This window comes from Erythrolamprus reginae, chromosome 1 (genome assembly GCF_031021105.1).
Source record: "Erythrolamprus reginae isolate rEryReg1 chromosome 1, rEryReg1.hap1, whole genome shotgun sequence".
Lineage (NCBI taxonomy): Eukaryota > Metazoa > Chordata > Lepidosauria > Squamata > Dipsadidae > Erythrolamprus > Erythrolamprus reginae.
Window position 1 is genome coordinate 394913209 of NC_091950.1, and position 23196 is coordinate 394936404.

At 42.9% G+C, this 23196-nt stretch overlaps 1 protein-coding gene across 1 annotated transcript in view; it reads right to left on the reverse strand.

Annotated features, from left to right (window-relative positions):
• LRRC75A (leucine rich repeat containing 75A) overlaps positions 1 to 23196 on the reverse strand; it is a 109800-nt gene that overhangs the window by 62620 nt on the left and 23984 nt on the right. Inside the window, exon 2 of the mRNA XM_070735002.1 lies at positions 1537 to 1665. Within this exon, the coding sequence (XP_070591103.1) occupies positions 1537 to 1665 (129 nt within the window). The remainder of the gene's footprint in view (positions 1 to 1536; positions 1666 to 23196) is intronic.

Sequence of the window (23196 nt, forward strand, 5' to 3'; positions counted from 1 at the left end):
AATTATACCAATTATTAAATGGAGCAAGGCCCAAAGAAGGCACCAAAAAATTGGAGTCAGGCTGCAATAAACCCCCGTGTTCTCTCTCCTGAATTAAAAAGGCCAAATCCCCACCATAAATGTTAGGCTGTCCTTTGCAGGCAGGCGGTTGAAAAATTTCCAATGACAAATATAATCTCATTATAGGAAACAAATAATGAGTATCCAGAGAAAGGAACACAATATCCCAAAAAGAGGGAAACAAGCCCATTAACCAAACAAATAGAAGCAAGGAATTCCCAATGGCAAATAAATATGCAGTTCTGTTTAAACAAGAACTACAGTACTCTGCTCCAGAACAGCCCTAGAATCAGATATTGTAGGATGGGGAGGAAAACAGAGGGAACATTCCTATTTATGCCTGTTTCTGCATAAACCACTCAGTCAGAGCCATAGAGAAATTGTGTGCCTTGCATATACTCCTAGATATTTTGCAGCTCAGACAAAGGCAAATTCTCTCCCAAGTCAGGCAAGTTCATGGAACATTCATGTAGTTTTCTTGGCAACAATACAGCAGTGGTTTCCAATTTCTTTTCTTTTAAGATCCCCCCCGCCCAATTTCCTAATCTAAACTAACTACAACCTTGGATTTCATGGAGTCTTTCATCTAAGCACTAAGTAGGTCTGGCCTTGCTCAACTTTTCAAAATCAACCAAGGTCAACTGGATGCTCCACCTACCTAACTTCTGTGGATTGTACAGATTTTATTGTGATAAATAAGTAAGATAACAGATGAAAATGATTAGCAGCGACTGAGTTCACACACATTTATCCTGATTTATAAATTAACCTGGCTAACCAAACCATAAACTAACAAAACAGACTGAAACTATACATTATGATAAACAATCCAAATATAAAATCAAAGAAGGTTTCTGCAAAATCTGCATTTCCTCGCAATCAGCTGGGACTCAGGGCCAGTCAAAGGTGGTATTTACCGGTTCTCCGAACTGCTCAAAATTTCCACTATCGGCTCTCCAGAACTGGTCAGAACCAGCTGATTCCCACCTCTTGTTATGGAATGTAACTGAGAGTTCTTCATTTAACCTGCTTAAGCAAGTTCTGTGGATACAATCTAATTTTTATTAGCTACCACAGCAAGAGTTTTTCCTCCCTTGTGCTAATGACTGGGATTTTTAACATAAGCTCATCTTTTCCATCCATTTCGGTCCAACAGACTTTCTATCACAAGCCCAAATATCTAACTACAACTATTTTCACACTCAGCAGCCCTTTTTGCAAATACACGTTTCCCAGCATTACATCCATCAGTGGCTGGTGAAATATTCCTGGACAGTTGCCTGCATCCTATAAATTCAGCCCTAGAATCAGTCCCTGGTTTGCTACTAGGCAAGGTAGAAAAGTCTAGCAAGATGTGAGCCAGTTCTCAGAGGAATCAGTTAGCAATCCCTTCTAAGCTCTAGCAACCCTTCTGCTACAGGTAGCAATTTTGCTACTTCCTCAAACAAGACCAAACAACTGCAAGAGAGCACTTACTGGCTTAGGACAGTGGATGTATCTGGCAAGGCTGATGATCAGGTCATGGGTGATTGGATCCACAAGGTTTCTAAAGCTGGCATAGCGATATAAGACATCATCCAGTGAAGTTGATTCCATTCCCAAATCCTGCAGAGGAACAAGTAAAAAAACACTTTGAAGACATCAATGCATACTTAGCTTCCTCGGAGACTGGGTGTATTGATGGGTACAGTCCTGCAAACAGGCAACAATCCCATCAGACGACCATTTCCATCATCTTTAGGGTTTGAAATTATCCAGAAATAAGAACTTGTACAAATATACATATTTGCATATACACAAGCAGATGGGAAAAGAGCCATACATTTTTTGCTTTGCTCAATCAATCAAGATCTAGAGCAGTGGTAGTAGTCAATTTTTGTTACTACCGGTTCTGTGGGCATGGCAGGGGAAGGACACTGCAGAATCTCCATTCCCTCTCAATCAGCTGAGACTCGGGAGGCAGAAAATAGATGGGGCGGGGCCAGTCAGAGGTGGTATTTACCAGTTTTCCAAACTACAGATCTAATAAATTATTAATTATTATTAAATTATTAATGTATTTTAAATAATAGCACAATCCACGTCTGTTTCTTCTCTTGATGCTCAGATATTTTTGGGCAGATTCTGGGCAGATTAGCCTGGATTAATTGAATAAAAACCATGAACTCAATACTGGTATATATATTTCTCCAAATGGTACAGTGGTACCTCTACCTCAGCTGCCCTGAATCTTCAGAGAAGGGTGACATACAAATCTAAATAATAATAATAATAATAATAATAATAATAATAATAATAATAATAATAATAATAATAAGGCCTCTACTTAAAGAACTTTTCTAGATAAGAACATGGGTGTTCACGATTTTTTTTGCCTCTTCTTAAGAACCATTTTCTGCTTAAGAACCTGAGCCTGGAAAAATTTCCCAGAAAATTTGAGAGTGGCGTGAAGCTACGGCCAGTTTCCTGGCATTTCCCATTTAATCCTGACCATCTTGGGCTTTCCTGGGCTGCCAGAAGAGCATTTCGGTGGCGCTTAAGGAGGCTTTGGCAGTCCAGAGCAAACGAAGCATTTTCCTTTCTCTGGGCTCTTGGAGAGGGAATAAACCTCTTCCAGTGCCCAGAGAAAAGAAACGCTCCCTTCGCTCTGGACAGCCCAGAGCAAACAGAGCGTTTTCCTTTCTCTGGGCACCTCCTCAGAGTCCCTTGAGGGTTTTTTTAAGGCTTAAAGTTTTGGATTTTTTTATTCCCCTCACTTCACCTTCTTCCTTCAGCAGCGACTGTCCTCCTCCTCTTCTTCCTCCTCCTCCTCCCACCCAAATTGCAAGCTTTTATTTCTTTCCTAATGGGTTAGCACACATTATTTGCTTTTACATTGATTCCTATGGGAAAAATGTTTCTACTTACAAACTTTTCTACTTAAGAACCTGGTCACAGAATGAATTAAGTTCTTAAGTAGAGGTACCACTATACTCAAAATTTCCGCTACCGGTTCTCCAGAACTGGTCAGAACCTGCTGAAACCCACTTCTGCTCTGGAGATGCCTTGCATAGATGAAACTCAGGTTATGATTATGCTAGTTATTGAAGTAACATATTCTGACATAAGCCATAAACTCATTACATTGGATTTTCACAACATACTAACCTACAGGAAAGGAACCAACACAATAAATGGACCTAGTTTAGGATATTATATGAATGTAGCTCTAATGTAGCTGAACTGGAATGGTTTGGCACAAGGAATGTCTTGGCTTTTTCCCTCCCTCACCATACTCACATACTCTTTAGCTTCACAGAGAAAAAATATATAATAACTGCACTTTTCTTTATGGGCTGCATTAATACCTAATCATCTGGTTCCTCTCCTAACAATTTGGCTGTTCCCTTTGCACGGAGTGCACGAACGGCACTGAAAGAAGATAAGAGTTCTGTACAGAATAACTGTTTTTCCTGCAATGGGGAACTTTCTCATGGCAGAATGACTCACACTCAACATGGGTCCAAGCCAGATATATAAGAATTCATCTTCTCATCCTCACATAGAAACAGAGATGTCTGACGGCAGAAAAAGACCTCATGGTCCATCTAGTCTGCCCTTATAGTATTTTCTGTATTTTATCTTAGGATGGATATATGTTTATCCCAGGCATGGTTAAATTCAGTTACTGTGGATTTATCTACCACGTCTGCTGGAAGTTTGTTCCAAGGATCTACAACTCTTTCAGTAAAATAATATTTTCTCATGTTGCTTTTGATCTTCCCCCCAACTAACTTCAGATTGTGTCCCCTTGTTCTTGTGTTCACTTTCCTATTAAAAACAATTCCCTCCTGGACCTTATTTAACCCTTTAACATATTTAACATATTTAAATGTTTCGATCATGTTTCGATCATTGTCAATATCTTTTTCTAGGTGAGGTCTCCAGAACTGAACACAGTATTCCAAATGTGGTCTCACCAGCGCTCTATATAGCGTGATCATAATCTCCCTCTTCCTGCTTGTTATACCTCTAGCTATGCAGCCAAGCGTCCTACTTACTTTCCCTACCGCCTGACTGCACTGTTCACCCATTTTGAGACTGTCAGAAATCACTACCCTTAAATCCTTTTCTTCTGAAGTTTTTGCTAACACAGAACTGCCAATACAATAGTACTCAGATTGAGGATTCCTTTTCCTCAAGTGCATTATTTTACATTTGGAAACATTAAACTCACCGAAGAATAAGCTATAATTCAATTTATTTCATGCTTATACCAATCATTTTTAAGCTGAGGTCCCTCCAAATATAGTGCCATTCTTCAAATCCCCCAGACGATATATCCAACATACTTGGAAAATGCTGGTTGAGAAGGATGATGGGAATTAATATTTATGTGTCCTATCTTCGGGTTAAATCTCAATTTTCAGAGGATTAGCTTGATTCTAACGCTATGAAAGAAGGATTAAAAAAACCCTCTCCAATTAGCTATGTATGCAATGTATGACTTTATACATCTCTATCATGTACACCGCCATCTTCCTTTGTTGGACGTGAGATCCATTTCCATCCTTTGGGGCTTCTGAAAAGGCCTTAAAGCTTGACTCTGCTGGTTGGCTTCAGGCTCCAATGAGGTGCTTTATGCCAGGGGTCTCCAACCTTGGCAATTTTGAGACTTGTGGACATCAACTCCCAGAGTTCCTCACTGACCTCTTAGGAACCCTGGGAGTTGAAGTTCACAAGTCTTACTGGTTAATCGGGTAAAAGAGAAGACCTCACCTCACCACTGTTTGTCCTCTTATTTATTTATTTATTTATTACTTAGATTTGTATGCCGCCCCTCTCCAATAACTCTTAGTTATTGGTCTCTTTAATTCTTACTAATTTTAGTTATTTTTCTATTAGTCTTTTATCCTTTGGGAAGCCACTCAGAATCACTTCAACAAATCAGCTGAACAGCATATAAATTTAGCAAATACAGTGGAACCCCGACATAAGAGCTGCTCGACTTAAGAGCTACTCGAGATAAGAGCTGGGAGAGGAGAGACATTTTTTTATTTTATTTTATTTATTACTTGGATTTGTATGCCGCCCCTCTCCGCGATACGAGCCGAGAAGAGCCGGGCTGGCTTACTTTCCTTCCTTCCCGCGCTGATGCAGAGCCACTCGAACAAAGCGTCGCGCCCCTCTGATGCTTTCGGCGGCTTCCGAAGCGACGCTTCGCCGCCAAAAGCGTCAGGGGGGGCGTGACGCTTTGTTCGAGTGGCTCTGCATCAGCGCGGGAAGGAAGGAAAGTAAGCCAGCCCGGCTCTTCTCGGCTCGTATCCCGGCACTTGGTGAGTGGAGAGGCGGTCGCCTCCCCTGCCGCCCCACTCTGGGGGTCCTTGGCTTCTGCTGGGGGTGGGGGGATCCGAACGCTGTTTTGAATTTCACATTCCGAGTGGCCCAAAGGCCAAAGGCGAACTTCCGCACCTCAGGAGTTAGCTCGCAAACGGCGCGGCTGTTTTAAAACATCGCTGCCGGCCTGGGGGGGGAGAGGGAAAGGGGGGAGAGGGGGGAGAGAAAGAGAGAGGGAGAGAGAGAAAGAGAGAGGGAAAGGGGGGGAGAGGGGGGAGAGAAAGAGAGAGGGATAGAAAGAGAGAGAGTGAGAGATGCTCAGTGAGCCTTTCTTTGAAGTTGCCTTTCTTTCTTTCTTTCTTTCTTTCTTTCTCTCTCTCTTTCTTTTTCTCTCTTGCTCTCTTGCTCTTTCATTCTTTTTTCTTTCTCTTTCTTTCTTTCTCTTTCTTTCTTTCTTTCTTTCTCTTTCTTTCTTTCTCTTGCTTTCTCTCCTTCCTTCCCTCCTTCCATTTCTTTCATTCTCCCTCTCTATTTTTATTTCTCTTTCATTTTCTTTCTTTCTCTCTTGCTTGCTTGCTTTCTTGCTCTTTTTCTTTCTCTCTTTTACCTTCCCTTCCTCTATTTCTTGCTTTCCTTTTCCTTCCTCCCTTCTTTCCTCCCTCTACAGGATTGGGTGGCAGTGAAGTTACTCTCCCCTTTCATAAGTTTCCTTGCTTCCTTCCTCTGTTCCTGTCCCTTCACCCTTTCTTTCTTCCTTTCTTTGTTCCTTCCTTTCTTTCTTTCCTTCCTTCCTTTCCTCCCTCCATTTCTTGCTTTCCTTTTCCTTCCTCCCTTCTTTCCTCCCTCTACAGGATTGGGTGGCAGTGAAGTTGAATAAATAACTACAGCTTAATGAATAAAAATAAAAGTTTGCCATGTTGATTGTTTTGGGTAAAAAGAGGAAGGGAAGGAAAGCTCTCAGCTTATCATCTTATTAATAAGTAAAGTTACATTTATTCTTGCAATGTCTTTTTGCATAATTTAGACTAACTTTGTGAGTTTTTTGAGGGCTGGAACCAATTAAAATTATTTACATTAATTCCTATGGGGAAAAGTCGTTCGAGATAAGAGCTGCTCGACTTAAGAGCGCAGGTCCGGAACGAATTAAACTCGTATCTCGAGGTACCACTGTAATTACAATGAACAGTCTTTGCATTAATTCATGGCAGGGCTTGTGTTTGGAGAGTCTTTTCAGAACTACATAGCCCAGGGAGAAAAATACTCCCAGTTTGCTCCTGCCTGTCAGTCGTCAGAGAGCCGGTGGTAAAGGGAGTGTGAGGATCTGCCCACCCATTGCCATTTGTCGTTTGGCGGGACTCAGAAGAAGAGCCTTCTCTGTGGCGGCTCCGACCTTCTGGAATCAGCTCCCTCCAGAGATTAGAACTGCCCCCACCCTCCTTGCCTTTCGTAAACTCCTTAAAACCCACCTCTGTTGTCAGGCGTGGGGGAACTGAAACATCTCCCCCTGCCTATGTAGTTTTTTATGTATGATATGACTGTATGTATGTTTTTTATATATTGGGGTTTCTTGTTTTTTAGACTTTTTAAATGTATTATTGTTATTTTAGACTTTAACTATTAGATTTGTTATTATATATTGTTTTTATCATTGCTGTAAGCCGCCCCGAGTCTACGGAGAGGGGCGGCATACAAATCTAAAAAATAATAATAATAATAATTTGGGTTCTTTTACCCTCTGCGCATCCACAAAGCATTCTGTACATGCACAGAGAGTAAAGGAACCCAAATGGCGGCATCCGGGTGGGTGGGAGGAGCCTTGCACTCCTTCGCGACAGACTCTCCGATGACTGACAGGCAGGAGCAAACCGGGAGCATTTCTCCCCTGACATAGCCCAGCATAATTCTGATGAGAAATTCAGTATTCTTCAACCTTTTGAGTTTGAAACTTCCACATTACTAGTGCTATATCTGAAGCTTTACCAGTGAGAATAGCAAGAATTCAAGCCTTAAACAAGATCTAAGTATTGCCCACAAGATCATATGCTGCAACGTCCTGCCTGTCGGCGACTACTTCAGCTTCAACCACAACAACACAAGAGCGCACAACAGATTTAAACTTAATAATAACCGCTCCAAACTTGACTGTAAAAAATATGACTTCAGTAACCGAGTTGTTGAAGTGTGGAACTCATTACCTGACTCCATAGTGTCATCCCCAAACCCCCAACACTTTACCCTTGGATTATCCATGGTTGACCTATCCAATTTCCTAAGAGGTCAGTACGGGGCGAGTACAAGTGCACTAGAGTGCCTTCCGTCCCCTGTCCTATTGCTCTCCTATATCTCCTATACCTTTCTTCTATTTCTATATCTCTTCTTCTATTCTTTCATTGATACGTTCTATTACTATACAGTATCTTCTTTTCTATTATTTCTTAAATATATTTTACTATGAGTATCTCCTCTATAACCTTTAATTCTATAATTTATTGTGTATTGGGGGAAAAAATAAAATAAATAGCTGTGCATCCACCAGGCGATGAGATACTTTCCACTTTCATCCTTATCTATTCTGGCAAATTTTCTCCCTCCATCACGGTGCAAAATACAAAGCCATTCAGACCTATATTGTCCAATTTGCCTTTCAGAGTGAATATACAAGCCAGCATTACTGGCCAGACTTTCCTGTTGTGCTGCACAATTATTTGGCACATTTAAAAACGAAATGTGTGTAAGGACAAAATTCAAAAAGCAACTTAATGCCTATCTAACTGACAGATATAATAGTTTTATGGAAGCTGGCTTGAGTGACATAGGGGAAGGTTTGGTAGGGAAGGTTTGCCTATTTGCCGATGACTCTAAAGTGTGCAATAGGGTTGATATTCCTGAAGGCGTCTGTAATATGGTAAATGATTTAGCTGTACTAGATAAATGGTCAAAGCAATGGAAACTGCAGTTTAATGTTTCCAAATGTAAAATAATGCACTTGGGGAAAAGGAATCCTCAATCTGAGTATTGTATTGGCAGTTCTGTGTTAGCAAATACTTCAGAAGAAAAGGATTTAGGGGTAGTGATTTCTGACAGTCTCAAAATGGGTGAACAGTGCAGTCAGGCAGTCAGGAAAGCAAGTAGGATGCTTGGCTGCATAGCTAGAGGTATAACGAGCAGGAAGAGGGAGATTATGATCCCGCTATATAGAATGCTGGTGAGACCACATTTGGAATACTGTGTTCAGTTCTGGAGACCTCACCTACAAAAAGATATTGACAAAATTGAATGGGTCCAAAGACGAGCTACAAGAATAGTGGAAGGTCTTAAGCATAAAACGTATCAGGAAAGACTTAATGAACTCAATCTGTATAGTCTGGAGGACAGAAGGAAAAGGGGGGGACATGATCGAAACATTTAAATATGTTAAAGGGTTAAATAAGGTCCAGGAGGGAAGTGTTTTTAATAGGAAAGTGAACACAAGAATAAGGGGACACAATCTGAAGTTAGTTGGGGGAAAGATCAAAAGCAACATGAGAAAATATTATTTTACTGAAAGACTAGTAGATCCTTGGAACAAACTTCCAGCAGACGTGGTAGATAAATCCACAGTAACTGAATTTAAACATGCATGGGATAAACATATATCCATCCTAAGATAAAATACAGAAAATAGTATAAGGGCAGACTAGATGGACCAGGAGGTCTTTTTCTGCCGTCAGACTTCTATGTATTCAGCAAAAATATAGTTATTGATGCAAGTCCTCAATGCCTACTGTTTTTTTTCTTTTTTTTTAGGCAAAGCAATTTTACTTCAAGTCAATTTTATTTACAAAAACTCTCAGAAATTGAGGTTATTCAACAAGAATGATAATATGCAGCCTAAATCTTGCTTCTTCCCATAATGTACTAGAACAAAGCAATCAGGAAGCTCTTTATTTACAAAATATCTAGTGTTTAACTGTCTCATCAGGTTACCATTCTATACAGTAGAAGAGAATGATAATAGCTTCACTTACTTAGTGAAATCCTACAAGCTGCTTTTTTGAACATAAGCAGTTCAAAATGGGACCTGTGGCTGGCTCATCTAATCCAGCATTGTTCTTATAATGGCCAACCAACTGCAAAGGAAGCCATTTCCCCAAAATATTTCTCTGTTTTATAGGTTTATTAATAAGAAGTGACAATTACAAATACAATATTAAGTAAGATACTAATTTTAAACCATTTTTAATCATAAGTGGCTATCCTTAGAAAGTATACAGTAATCCTTCGCTACTTGGCGGTTCGTCTTTTGCAGATTCGCTACTTCACGGGTTTTCAAAGGGGGCTTAAATCCATTAAATCTATTGAAAATTTTAAATCCATTAAAAATTCATAAAATTCTTCTACAGTACTACTGTACTCAATTAAAGAAACTGGTAGGATATCACATGTAGTTCCAGCTGAGAAACATTATAGAATGACTGTTTAATGCAAAGGATGGGTTTTAAAAGTCCAAATACTCGTTAAATACATTAAAAAAATCTTTCGTCTACTTTACGGAAATTCATTTTTCATGGGTGGTCTTGGAACACATCCCCCGCGAAAAATGAGGGATCGCTGTATGTGGCAAACTGCTGAGGTAAATTTCACCTGAAAATTAGCTTGATTTTATTGAGAGCATTTTCAATTCAAATTTTTCCAACAACCTTCAGTATTATATGTAGTCAACTTAAAACTGGTTGTTTAAGAACCATTGGAAGTCATGACGGCCCATAAAGCAGTTTTGGCAATCATAAACAAGGAGAGAAGGAACTTAGAACTAAGGAGAAATTTCGTGACAGTTAGAACAATTAACCAGTGGAACAGCTTGCCTCCAGAAGTTATAAATATTCCAACACTGGAAGTTTTGAAGAAGATGTTAGATTAGATTAGATTAGATTTATTGGATTTATATGTCGCCCCTCTCCGTAGACTCGGGGCGGCTCACAGCAATGGTAAAAAACAATACATAGTAACAAATCTAATATTTAGCAATCTAAATTACAGTTTTAGGTTAAAAAATCCAAAAGAAACCCCAATATATAAAAAGCAAGCACACAGTCGAATCATACACAGAAACTACATGGGCAAGGGGGAGATGTTTCAATTCCCCCATGCCTGATGATAGAGGTGGGTTTTAAGGAGTTTCCGAAAGGCAAAGAGGGTGGGGGCAATCCTAATCTCTGGGGGAGCTGGTTCCAGAGGGTCGGAGCCACCACAGAAAAGGCTCTTCCCCTGGGTCCCGCCAGACGACATTGTTTAGTCGACGGGACCCAGAGAAGGCCCACTCTGTGGGACCTAACCGGTCACTGGGTTTCCTGCCTAAGCAGGGGGTTGGATTAGAACAGTGTTTCCCAACCTTGGCAACTTGAAGATATCTGGACTTCAATTCCCAGAATTCCCCAGCCAACATTTGCTGGCTGGGGAATTCTGGGAGTTGAAGTCCAAATATCTTCAAGTTGCCAAGGTTGGGAAACACTTGACTAGAAGACCTCCAAGGTCCTTTCCAATTCTGTTATTGTTGTTGTTGTTATAATAAAAAGGGGCCCTCCCAATGACATGATCATGATCTGGGTGCCTGGCAATTTGTCGATTCTTACAACTGGTTGACAAGTGCTCTACGATTATGTGATGGCCATTTGCAGTCTTCTCTGTCAGCTTCCCCAGAAAATCAATGAGGAAGCCAGCATGGAAGGTTGCAAGCTGCTGCCACCTGCTGAGAGGACTTCCTCTCATCTCTTGGGGCTGGCTGAAAGAGCTGCCTCACCGAGGGCCTTTTTTTTATGCAGTGGGATTGAAATTGTTCTTCCTGACCGGGCTCAGGCGATAATTAACGGTCCAGGAAAGAAGGTCAGACACACACGTACATTGCTAATCAGCAAACTTGTATTAAACAGAAAAGAAAAGACTAAAGAAAACTGTCCTTATTTTCAGGAGTAAAACACAGTTCGAGGCAAAAATCCAGCTAGATACAAAGTTCATGAAAAAGCAAACAAATACAAAATTCACGTAGCAGAAACGTTCCAGGAGTTCTCTGAATTCTCGAGGCACGAGAGCAGCAGCTAGTCCCAGAGTTTTCAACTTCCACTTGCCTGACAATGCTGAGTTGAAATCCAAAGGCACAGAGCAGAGGCTTCAAAGCAGGAACCACAAAGCCACACAAACCACACAGATAAACATCCACAGTTTGCCTCTGCCTCTGTTCCCTTTTGTAACTGTAGCTCTCATTATGGGAACCACACCCAGCCCTCATTCCGTGGACCACACCCAAACACAGGTGACACCATAATCACCGTTGATAATCCCTTAATTGAGCCCTATGTTGCATTGCTCTACGGTTACGCATATTGATTATTTGTTCAGCATCTGAATCCAAAGAAGAGAGGCTATCCGACGGGCTGCCTGCTAAATCCCCTGGGCTGTCTGCCAGTTCCTGTGGGCTGTCTGCCACATTTTCCTGGCTGTCAGCCAGGCTTTCACAATCACTCTGTGACGCGTCTCTCACATATGTGGGGGCAACAGCTGGCCTAGGCCCAAACACAACAGAAATGTATTTAATTAATTAATAATAATAATAAAGTAAAACAAATCAGCGAATCACAAACAATACAGGCAATAACGATGCTATAATTTAACGAGCTGCAACAGTATATCTCTCAGGAAGGAAACCTTTCATAAAATTGAAATCTCAGATGACCAGCCCATCAGCTCAGATAGGAAAATCTATTCTGAGAAGACAAATATTATTGTTCAAAGCATATCCAGGCTTTTAATTAGAAGATCTTACAAGGACTGTGTGGTACTGAGCACAAATTGAATGCTGAAAGGAAACAAAGTTATAGATAATGTTTCCTAAACTATCTCTTTCGTTCATTCCTTCTGAACTGTTTCAAAGCTCCCAAAAACAATTACGTGACAACAGAGTCAAATTTTCATCCCACAGTTTTTAAATGCTTGAGCAGTCACATAACTTAGGCATATAATTAAATTAAAATGGCATTTAGGAAACCAAATCATAGATGGGACGGTACTTTAACAGGAAACATTGAAGCTGGGCTGCTCTGAAGGACACTAAGATACTTTAAAACAATGCCTTTAATTAAATTCCAAGGGAGCCGAGCTTAATTGCACCCTGTCTTTCTCTACATTCACAAGCAATGACTTCTCTCACAAATTTGGGATGGCTAAATTGCAACCAGGAACAACGTCAATTAGAAACAGAAAACAGAAGTTCCATAAAGGACACCAATTGTACCAAGCTTTCAAATCTTCACCAGCTGTTCAGTATACTACGGGACCGCCTTCTGCTGCCTGAATCCCAGCGGCCGATTAGGTCCCACAGAGTTGACCTTCTCCGGGTCCCGTCGATTAAATAATGTCATCTGGTGGGGCCTAGGGGAAGAGCATTCTCTGTGGCGGCCCTATCCCTCTAGAATCAACTCCCCCCGGAGATTCGAACTGCCCCCACCCTCCTTGCCTCCCGCAAGACCTTGAAGACCTATCTATGTCGCCAGGCATGGGGCAATTAATGTATCCCCTTTTTTGACCATTAAGAGTTATGTGTGGTTGTGACTGTATTGTATTGATTGTTTCTTAATGATAGTGGTGTTTTAGTCATGGTTTTTAATTATTAGATTTGTATTGTATTGTTCTTTTGCTGTTGTGAGCCGCACCGAGTCTTCGGAGAGGGGCGGCATACCAGTCTAATAAATAATAATAATAATAATAATAATAATAATAATAATAATAATAATGTAACCACCATACATCAGTAATAATAATAATAATAATAATAATAATTATTATTATTATTATTATTATTATTACAGACGTATGGTGGTTACTTCCATAATAGCTAATCATGCTTTGGCAAGCATTCATACTGAGTGCTTACCAGCGCAGAAAGGCGTTGTATAAATCAGAATTAAGTAAACAACTTTGAGTTTATTGTTTCAATCTAGTAGATGCTCCTAAGATAAATACTATACAACAGCTATGCATGGGAACATAGTGTTGGAGAAGGGTGGATGTGATACCAAAAGAAATGGCCAAAACTATGAAAAGGGCAGCAACTGTACTATGAAGCATTGGCCTGTCATCTAAGACTGAAATTCTACCAAAAAATTGCTACCAGCCTGCCTTCCATTGAGGACCTGTATACTGCACAACCCAGAAAGAGAGCTGAGAAAATATCTATAGACCCCTCACATCCTGGACATAAACTGTTTCAACGTCTTCCCTCAAGACGACACTACGGGGCATGGGTATCAAACTTAATTTCATTGAGGGCCCTGTGAGGGTTCTGTTTGACCTTAGGAGGTCAGGGGGTGTGTGGCCAGCTCGACAACACTCATGTGATGGCTTGGGTGCTCTGCCAACAAAAATGGGTTCGCGAGCTCTGTTTTTGGCTGCAACGGCCTCCTGCAGCCCTCTGCCAGAGAAAACGGAGCTCAGGAGGGCCATGTGCATTTTCGATGGCAGAGGCACCATGGGCTGGTCCTTCACTGTTTCCAGGGCTGCCCCACAGCTCAGATCTAAATATTCCACAGGCTGAATCTGGCCCATGGCCCTTGAGTTTAATACCCCTGCTATTGGGGAATTGCATGCCAAAACTAGACACAAGGAAAGTTTTTCCCCTATGTTATCACTCCGCTAAACAATTAATTCCCACAACACTGCCTTATGCTCTAGGACAGTGATGCCGAATCTTTTTCGGTTTGCGTGCCAAAAGGGACTGTATGAGTGTGCTAGCATGTGTGCATGTGCCCACACCTCTTCCACACACACACGTGTACAACCCACACTGCCCCCACGCATGCGCACAATCTCCCCCGCCCCCATGCATGTGCACAGGCCTCAATGAAGCCTGGGAAGTGAAAAAACGGCCAAACCAAAAGTTCGGAAAAATTGACTTCTGGTTTGCCCATTGTGCTGTTTTTTGCACTCCGGAGGGTTCAGGGAAGCTTCCTGCAGCCCCGGAGTGCAAAAAATAGCCCAACAGACAAAACAGATGTTTGGAAAACACACTTCCTGAGTCCTTCGCCCTGAGTCCTTCGGGATTGGGCGGCATAGAAGTCGAATAAATAAATAAATACTTCCAGTTTGCCCATTGGGCTGATTTTGCACTTCGGGGCTTCAGGAAGCTTTCCTGAACCTTCCAGAGTGCAAAAAACAGCACAACAGGCAACCCGGGAGTGCATTTTACGGACATCCAGTTTGTCCTTTGGGTGGGTTTTTTAGTACTCTAGGGTTTTAGGGAAGCTTCCCTGAAGCATCCAGACGATGAAACAGCTTTTCTCAAGGCCGAAAATCAGTTGGCCAGCACACACATGCATGCTAGAGCTAACATAGGGCAACGTCTCGTGTGCCCTTCTATATGGCTCTGCGTGCTACCTGTGGTATGCATGCCATAGGTTCATATCACGGTTCTATGATGTCAAACCACGTAGTAGGACTATATTACTAATATCGTTTTCATCTCATTACCTACTCCTTTAGCATGTCATAACTATAACTTTGTTGTTTGTATCTTTTGATTTATGTTGATTGCTTTACTTACTATCCTATGACTATCACTAAGTGTTGTATCCAGGGGTGGGCAGCAGGCAGGACGGGGTGGAATGTAATTCCATCGGCACAAATGAAGATGCGTGCGCAGCTCCAGCTGATCGGCGGCTGTCACTTCCTGGATTACTGGTCTTAGCTCTCCTTTCCCCCCCTGCTGTGTCTGGGCTCCTTGCTTTTTTCTTCTTTCCTCCTTCCTGGCCTCGGGCGAGCTTTCCTGTCTCTTGCCCGGCTCCCCTCCAGTCTCACACAGCTACCTCAAGCCTGAGGTGCAAGCAGAAGGCGTGGGTGGAAGCGGCGCTGGCAGCATTTATGTTTTTGGCAGGACCCATTCACCTAGCTACCCAGCCTGAGGCGGGGGGGGGGGGCCACCCAGGAAGGAGAATGTGGGAAACGCGAAGCAAATTGTCACCCCAGCGAGCAACACTGGTAAGGTTGTAAATCGAGGACTTAACAGTTCACTTGAACGATGATGATCGTTCAAGCCACTCCCACCTGGTCACATGGCTGGCAAGCCACTCCTACCCAGTCACATGGCCATCAAAGCACACCCACAAAATAAGCCACACCCACCAGTGTGGCAGTAAAAAAAATTGGCTGCCCATTACTGGTTGTACCTTATGATTTAGGATTGTATTTTACGATTGTGATCATGATTTATCAAGTTGCTTGCATGTAGATTGAGGGCTTATGCACTGGAGACAAATTCCTTGTATGTCCAATCACACTTGGCCAATAAAGAATTATTTTCCTTTCCATGCATTAAATTAATTATCTCTGATGCAACAAAACTATTGAAGGTTTTTGATTTTCTTCTCACGCAAGTCAACAACCAAATGCTCTGAACTGTGGGAAAAGACGTAAGAACATATTCATAAAAAAACTTCAGACATCATGACCTTTAAGTGCTTCTTAAGCACCAGGAAGTGAATTCATTCGTAGGTTGCTAGATTGGGAAAAAGCAGCACTCACATGACAAGTTGTATAACAAGGATGAAGAAGTTGTATCCTCCCATGACCACTACTGGTGAATATTGGTGTCACAGGTTTTAATTTTAAATACAGAAGTACATAAATCTCTTAATGAAAAATATAAATTAGGTTCAGCATAATCTTAAAAAAAAAATTCCCAAAGGAATATCGTGATTCCCATTATCACCCAATTTACATAATTAAGCTCCGAATGAGTATTAAAAAAAAAACCCATGCGGGCAAAACATTACCCAGTCAGGGATTGGACTGGGACTGGTTTAAATCTGTCCTCAGCCATGAAAACTCACTGGGTGAATGAGCCAATCCCACAGAGTCACTTTTATGGCAGCAAAGTAAAATAAAATGAAGGAATGTCTCCCTATAAACTGCCTTCAGCTCCTGGATGGAAAGTGGAATATAAAGTTGGCGAATAAATATAAATAAAATTCCATGGCTTAGGTTAAAAAAAGGGGGCAAGCTTTGCAGTAGTTTTCTTCCCTTTTTAAAAACAATCTACATTTTCTGCAATGCCTAACACAGTGGTTTTCAACCTTTTTTGAGCCACGGCACATTTTTTACATTTACAAAACCATGGGGCACATTGAGGGGAGGGGGGCGGCTAAAAAAAGTTTGGACAAAAAAATTCTCTCTTCCTTTTGCTCTATTTCTCTCTCACTCTTTCTCTCACTCTTTTTTTCTCTCTCCATCCCTTTCTTTCTCTCTTCCTTCTTTCCTCTTTTTTGCTCTTTCTCTCTCCCTCCCTCCCTCCCTCTATGTCTTTCTCTCTCCCACCTTCCCTCCCTCCCTCTCTCTTTCTTTCTTTCTCTCTTTTGCTCTCTCTCTTGCTTTCTTTCTTTCTCTCTTGTTCTCTTTCTCTCTCTCTCTCTTTCTTTCTTTCTTTCTCTCTATTGCTTGCTTTCTCTCTTATTTTCTTTCTCTCTCTCTTGCTCTTTCTTTCTTTCTCTCTTTCTTTCTCTTGTTTTCTTTCTCTCTCTGAGCTTCGCGGCACACCTGACCATGTCTCGCGGCACACTAGTGTGCCACGGCACACTGGTTGAAAAACACTGGCCTAACAGATAATAGTAGGCATAGTGTCTGTATTAGCAACAGCTTGCTTCAGGGTTAAAGTGAAACATTTCTTTCATATCAGATTAGGAGACTCATCTTGTTTCATTATTACACATTACATTCAATACCCAAGTTTGTTCTGGAAGAATTATGTCTTATGAAAAAGGACATAAAAGTAGAGAACATAAAACTAGCCAATCTACTTTTCTGGAATACAGTGGTACCTCTACCTACGAACGCCTCTACTTACGAACTTTTCTAGATAAGAACCGGGTGTTCAAGATTTTTTTGCCTCTTCTCAAGGACCATTTTCCACTTACAAACCCCAGCCTCCAAAACTGTAACTGGAAAAGGCAGGGAGAAGCCTCCGTGGGGCCTCTCTAGGAATCTCTTGGGAGGAAACAGGGCCGGAAAAAGCGGGGAGAAACCTCTGTGGGGCCTCTCTAGGAATCTCTTGGGAGGAAACAGCGGCGGAAAAGGCAGGGAGAAGCCTCCATGGGACCTTTCTAGGAATCTTCTGCGAGGAAACAGGGCCTCCACCCACCCTGTGGTTTCCCCAATTGCACATATTATTTGCTTTTACATTGATTCCTATGGGAAAAATTGCTTCTTCTTACAAATTTTCTTCTTAAGAACCTGGTTATGGAACGAATTAAGTTCGTAAGTAGAGGTACCACTGTATATCTTAAAACCAGCTTGTTGAGTTGTTATCAGGCAGCCATCTTTTAGCCAAGTTTATATGTCATAATGACCTCTTAACAATAATTAACACTACTGGGGGATAACACAGACTTTCTCAGTCTGAGCACCTACCGTATACATGGGTTTCAATCCCCAACATATTCAGCAATGACTTTGTTGAGAAGGAATTCTGGGAGGTGAAAACCACACATTTGGAGAGCATCGCAGGTTGAGAATGTTCACAATATATGAGTCATGCCACGCTACATCACACACCACATGAATTAGGCCTCTGACAATATCAGTGAATGCAAATGAAGTAACTGAGAGAACTACAGTATTAGAAATTCTAGACTGAAAACTTAATATGAATTAACCCAGAGTATTTTCAATTGCCAAAAATTTCAGGACTTATTTATTTATTTTATTTTATTTATTTATTAGATTTGTATGCCGTACCTCTCCGTAGACTCGGGGCGGCTAACAACAATAATAAAAACAGCATATAACAAATCTAATGTTTAAAATAACTAAAAACCCTTATTTAAAACCAAACATACACACAAACATACCATGCATAAATTGTATAGGCCTAGGGGGAAGGAATATCTCAATTCCCCCATGCCTGATGACAGAGGTGGGTTTTAAGGAGCTTATGAAATGCGAGGAGGGTGGGGGCAATTCTGATCTCCGGGTGGAGCTGATTCCAGAGGGCCGGGGCCGCCACAGAGAAGTCTCTTCCCCTGGGTCCCGCCAAACGACATTGTTTAGTTGACAGGACCCGGAGAAGGCCCACTCTGTGGGACCTAACTGGTCGCTGGGATTCGTGAGGCAGAAGGCGGTCCCGGAGATATTCTGGTCCGATGCCATGAAGGGCTTTATAGGTGATAACCAACACTTTGAATTGTGACCGGAAACTGACTGCGGAGTGTTGGTGTAACACGTGCATATTTAGGGAAGCCTATGATTGCTCTCGCAGCTGCATTCTGCACGATCTGAAGTTTCCGAACACTTTTCAAAGGTAGCCCCACGTACAGGGCGTTACAGTAGTCGAGCCTCGAGGTGATGAGGGCATGAGTGACTGTGAGCAGTGACTCCCGGTCCAAATAGGGCCGCAACTGGTGCACCAGACAACCCTGGGCAAATGCCCCCCTCGCCACAGCTGAAATTCTCTAATGTGAGCTGTGGATCGAGAAGGACGCCCAAGTTGCGGACCCTCTCTGAGGGGGATCAATGATTCCCCCCCCCCCAGGGTGGTGGACAGACAGATGGAACTTCCACTAATAAGTGGAGCGGAAGAGGGGATGCAGGAAAACAAAGAATTTCAAAGTTATGGGTGCATTTATTTGCTAAAGGGTATTACATCTGGAACCTGATTCATTGACTTTCTCATAAGAACATTAAACTTTAGAACATATGATTAACTTCCTAGAGATCACAACATAGATATAACAGATACAGTGATCCCCCGATTATCGCGAGGGTTCCGTTCCAAGACCCCTCGCAATAATCGATATTTCGGGATGTAGTGGTGTGGAAGTAAAAACACCATCTGCGCATGTGCGCCCCTTTTTCCATGGCCGCACATGCGCAGATGGTGGAGTTTGCGTGTGGGCGGCGGGGAAGATTCCTTCGGCCGCCCAACAGCTGATCTGCTCCGCAGCGCGGTAGCAGCGAGGAGCCGAAGATGGGGTTTCCCCGTTGCCCAGGCAACGGGGAAACCCCATCTTCGGCTCCTCGCTGCTGCCGCGCTGCGGAGCAGATCAGCTGTTGGGCGGCCGAAGGAACCTTCCCTGGGTCTTCCCGCCGCCCAGGCAAAGGGGAAACCCCAAGATCGCTTGCCGCTTGCCCATCACCCGCTTGCCCGGCCGCTCGCTTGCCGCTTGCCCGTTCGCCCGCCCGCCCGCCCGCCTGCTCACTTGCCCGTCACCCGCTTGCCCGGCCGCTCGCTTGCCGCTTGCCCGTTCGCCCGCCCGCCTGCTCGCTTGCCGCTTGAGAGCAAGAGGGGGAGAGATAGAGAAAGAGAGAGAAGGAAAGAAAGAGATGAGAGAGGGAGGAAGAGAGTGTGAGAGAGGAAGAAGCAAGATAGAGAAAGAGAGAGAGAAAGAAAGATGAGAAAGGAAGGGAGTGACGTCATCGGGTGGAAAAATCGCGATATAGCCTTTCGCAATGATCGGGATCGCGAAACTCGGGGGGTCACTGTAATCTCAATCTGGTCCTTTTTTAAAAAGAAATAGATGTTTAAAGGCAAAGCAGAATCATTCCATACATAAAGGGTTTTAGGAGGGGAGGAAAACAGTAACCAATTTTAGAGGGATAGATACGTTTGTGGTGGGTACATTTGGATGACACAACAAACCAGGCTTGTGGCTTAGCCTGGAACGTGCCAGGTTATACCCTCTGATTCCCCTGTGCCCGGTTCAGTTTTTGTCAAATTATTACTCATTCTACAAGCTTGTTATTTACTGGCCACCACTGTTGTTGTGCTAGTTTATGTGTATGCACCACACATTCCTTTATGTCTGTGTGGGGGAGTGGGGTGTGCGTGGGTACACATGCATAGAAATGCAAACACTCAAACACATCCTTTATTGGGTGTTTGCATTTTCCCCTCTCAAAGTTTGCTTTTCTTTTTGTTCTTCCATTTGAAAGACTTTCATTTTGGGTCACTTATTTGATCTAGCGCCTGGGGAGGAAAAGCACATTGGCCTTATCTCTGAAATAACTCTGAACAAAGACATAATTGTTAGTTACACAAACTCTTCAGGATAATTGAGCCAAAGAAGGCAGAAACCGTGCCTCTCCCTGCCCTTGTGGTTTCTCCCAACAGCCTCAACAGTGCTTTCTGAAGACATATAGGACAAAGTGGATGGAGGGCAAACAGAACTTTCCCAGCAGTACTTAAAACCCTCAGACTTGCTTTCATGGGAGGCGTAGATGTATTATCAGAGATATAATGCAGATGAAGGATATCAGAGAATTCATGGTAACACATGAGGCAGGGGAGAACGTATTTTTGGACACACACAGCAAAAGCAGAAGTTGCCAGGTGGCAGATGGTGCTGCTGTCCCACTGTACAGGAAGTACAAATGAAGGTGGGTCAAGTACTCTTGAAACTTCTCGAAGGAATCCTCCCAACCAATTATAGCAAAAGAGGAACATTTATTTAATCTCTAATTTCCTGAAAAGGGTTAGCTCCAGTTCTTCCCCAAGTTTTCTATGTTTCACTCTAGTCAATTAGGAAACCAAAGTCCTCTAGTTTTCCTGGTAGTTTTTGGAACATGGAACATTTTTGAACTCTCCAAAATGCTTAAAAACCTGATGTGATGATGATTATGACCACCACTTCAGATTACAGTAGCTGGTTGTAATCACACCACCCACCCATACCACTCAATTACATACCGAAATAGGTTCCTAAACCATAACTTTACAAAGTGAACATCTAAGCAATACAATAAGCCAGCGGTCAACACCGATGGTCCATGGAGAAAATGTTGGTGGCCTGCTGTGCACCCAGGTGGAGGAGCTGCTCCAGGATGACCAATGGGCCAGTCCTGTGACAGGTTAGATGTCAAGGTTCCAGGTACATCCAAGGTAAACCAGAGTCCAAATCAAAGTACTCCTCAAAGTTCAAATGTATTGCTGGATCCATCCTGGCAGGTACACTGGGAAACATGAATCTGAGTTTCCCACCCAGTTGAAAGTTCACATCCCTTGTCTCCCACCCACATTCAGGTTGTGCCAGCGTAGCCAGTCCTCCTTCCGCTTCCGCCCAGGTGGGTGGGCATAGGATGGCCTTGAACCACTTGAAAGAATGCTCTGAATCCTTTGGGATTGGGTGGCACAGAAGTCGATTTAATTAAATAAATAAATTTGTGGCTGCATCTGTTCGCTCATGAAAATCACCCTTCCCAAGTTCCCATAAGCACCAGGCCTTCTATAGTGTGGCAAGCCATTAATTTATCACTAACTTCTGCACCAGCTTGACAGGCGGCCTCCCCTCAAGAAAAAAAAGGCGTATCCTACAGTGAAGAGAGAGGTCACAAGGGGTTAATCGGTTTAACCACCTGTTGACATAGAGCTCTGGAGTATGGGACCGGCTGAGCAGCTCGTGGTAGGGCTGGAAATCTTCGCCATAGAGAATGGTATGTACAACATGAAACTTTGCAGATAGTGCAACATGCAAGAAGTAGTGAAGCCCTCACTGAGCAGAATGAGGTAATGGTGCTGTTGCGCAAGTGGGGGCTGGCGGCACAGGTGGGCCGAAGCAATGGGTGTTGGCAACCTCTAGCTCTTTTATCCTTCTGTTGTGTTTCCCTCTTGGCAGTACCCCTTCAATGGCTGGCCCTGCCCCTCTCTGTCCCCCTCCCGGTCACTCCTGGCCTGAGAAGACTCTCTACTGTACTGTTGACCTCTCCCGATTCCTAAGAGGTCAGTAAGGGGCATGCATAAGTGCACCAGTGTGCCTTTCGTCCCCTTGGACAAGGGACAGAACGCATGCTGATTACTAGTTTTTTACTAGTACAGTGATACATAGTTCCCTCTAAGCTGAGCAGTGAGCAATCGCTCACTTAAAAATCATCATCAACTCAGAGTTTTCCAAACCTGCCCAGAAGCCAAGAGGGAAAGAGTGAGAGGGAAAGAGAGAGAGAGGAAGAGAGAGAAACAGATAGAAAAAAGAGAGGAAGGAAAAGAGAAAGAAAAAGAATGGGAGTAAGGAAGAGAGAAAGAAAATCAAAATCTAGTTTGAAACTAGCTCAACTATTTAAGTGGCATTTTGATATTGATAGAGTTGCCCTATTATGAGCTCACTGTTATAGACACACAGTACAGTATTTTATTTTGAAATTCTCTGAGGCAAAACAGGGTGGGTTTTTTATTTGTTTGTTTGTTTGTTTGTTTGTTTATTATTTCTGTGCCGCCCAGTCCCAAAGGGACAGCTGCTCAGACACTATACCTTTCCGCCCACCCCCCAAAAAAGTTAGAGGGAACACTGCAGTGACACCTTGTCTTACAAACTTAATTGGTTCTGGGACATGGTTCTTAAGCTGAAAAGTGTGTAAGATTAAACAATGTTTCCCATAGGAATCAATGGAAAAGCGATTAATGCGTGCAAGTCCAAAATTCACCCCTTTTGCCAGCCGAAGCACCCGTTTTTGCACTGCTGGGATTCCCATGAGGCTCCCCTCCATGGGAAACCCCACCTCCGGACTTCTGTGTTTTTGCGATGCTGCGATTTCACTGAGACTCCCCTTGCTGGGAAACCCCACCTCTGAACTTCTGTTGCCAGCGAAGCGCCCGTTTTTGCACTGCTGGGATTCTCCTGCAGCATCACAAAAACACGGAAGTCCGGAGATGGGGTTCCCCATGGAGGGGAGCCTCAGGGAAATCTCAGAAGCACAAAAACGGGTGCTTCGCTGGCAACTGAAGTCCGGAGGCGGGGCATCCCAGCGGCGGTGGTGGGTTTGTAAGGTGAAAATAGTTTGTAAGAAGAGGCAAAAAAATCTTAAACCCCAGGT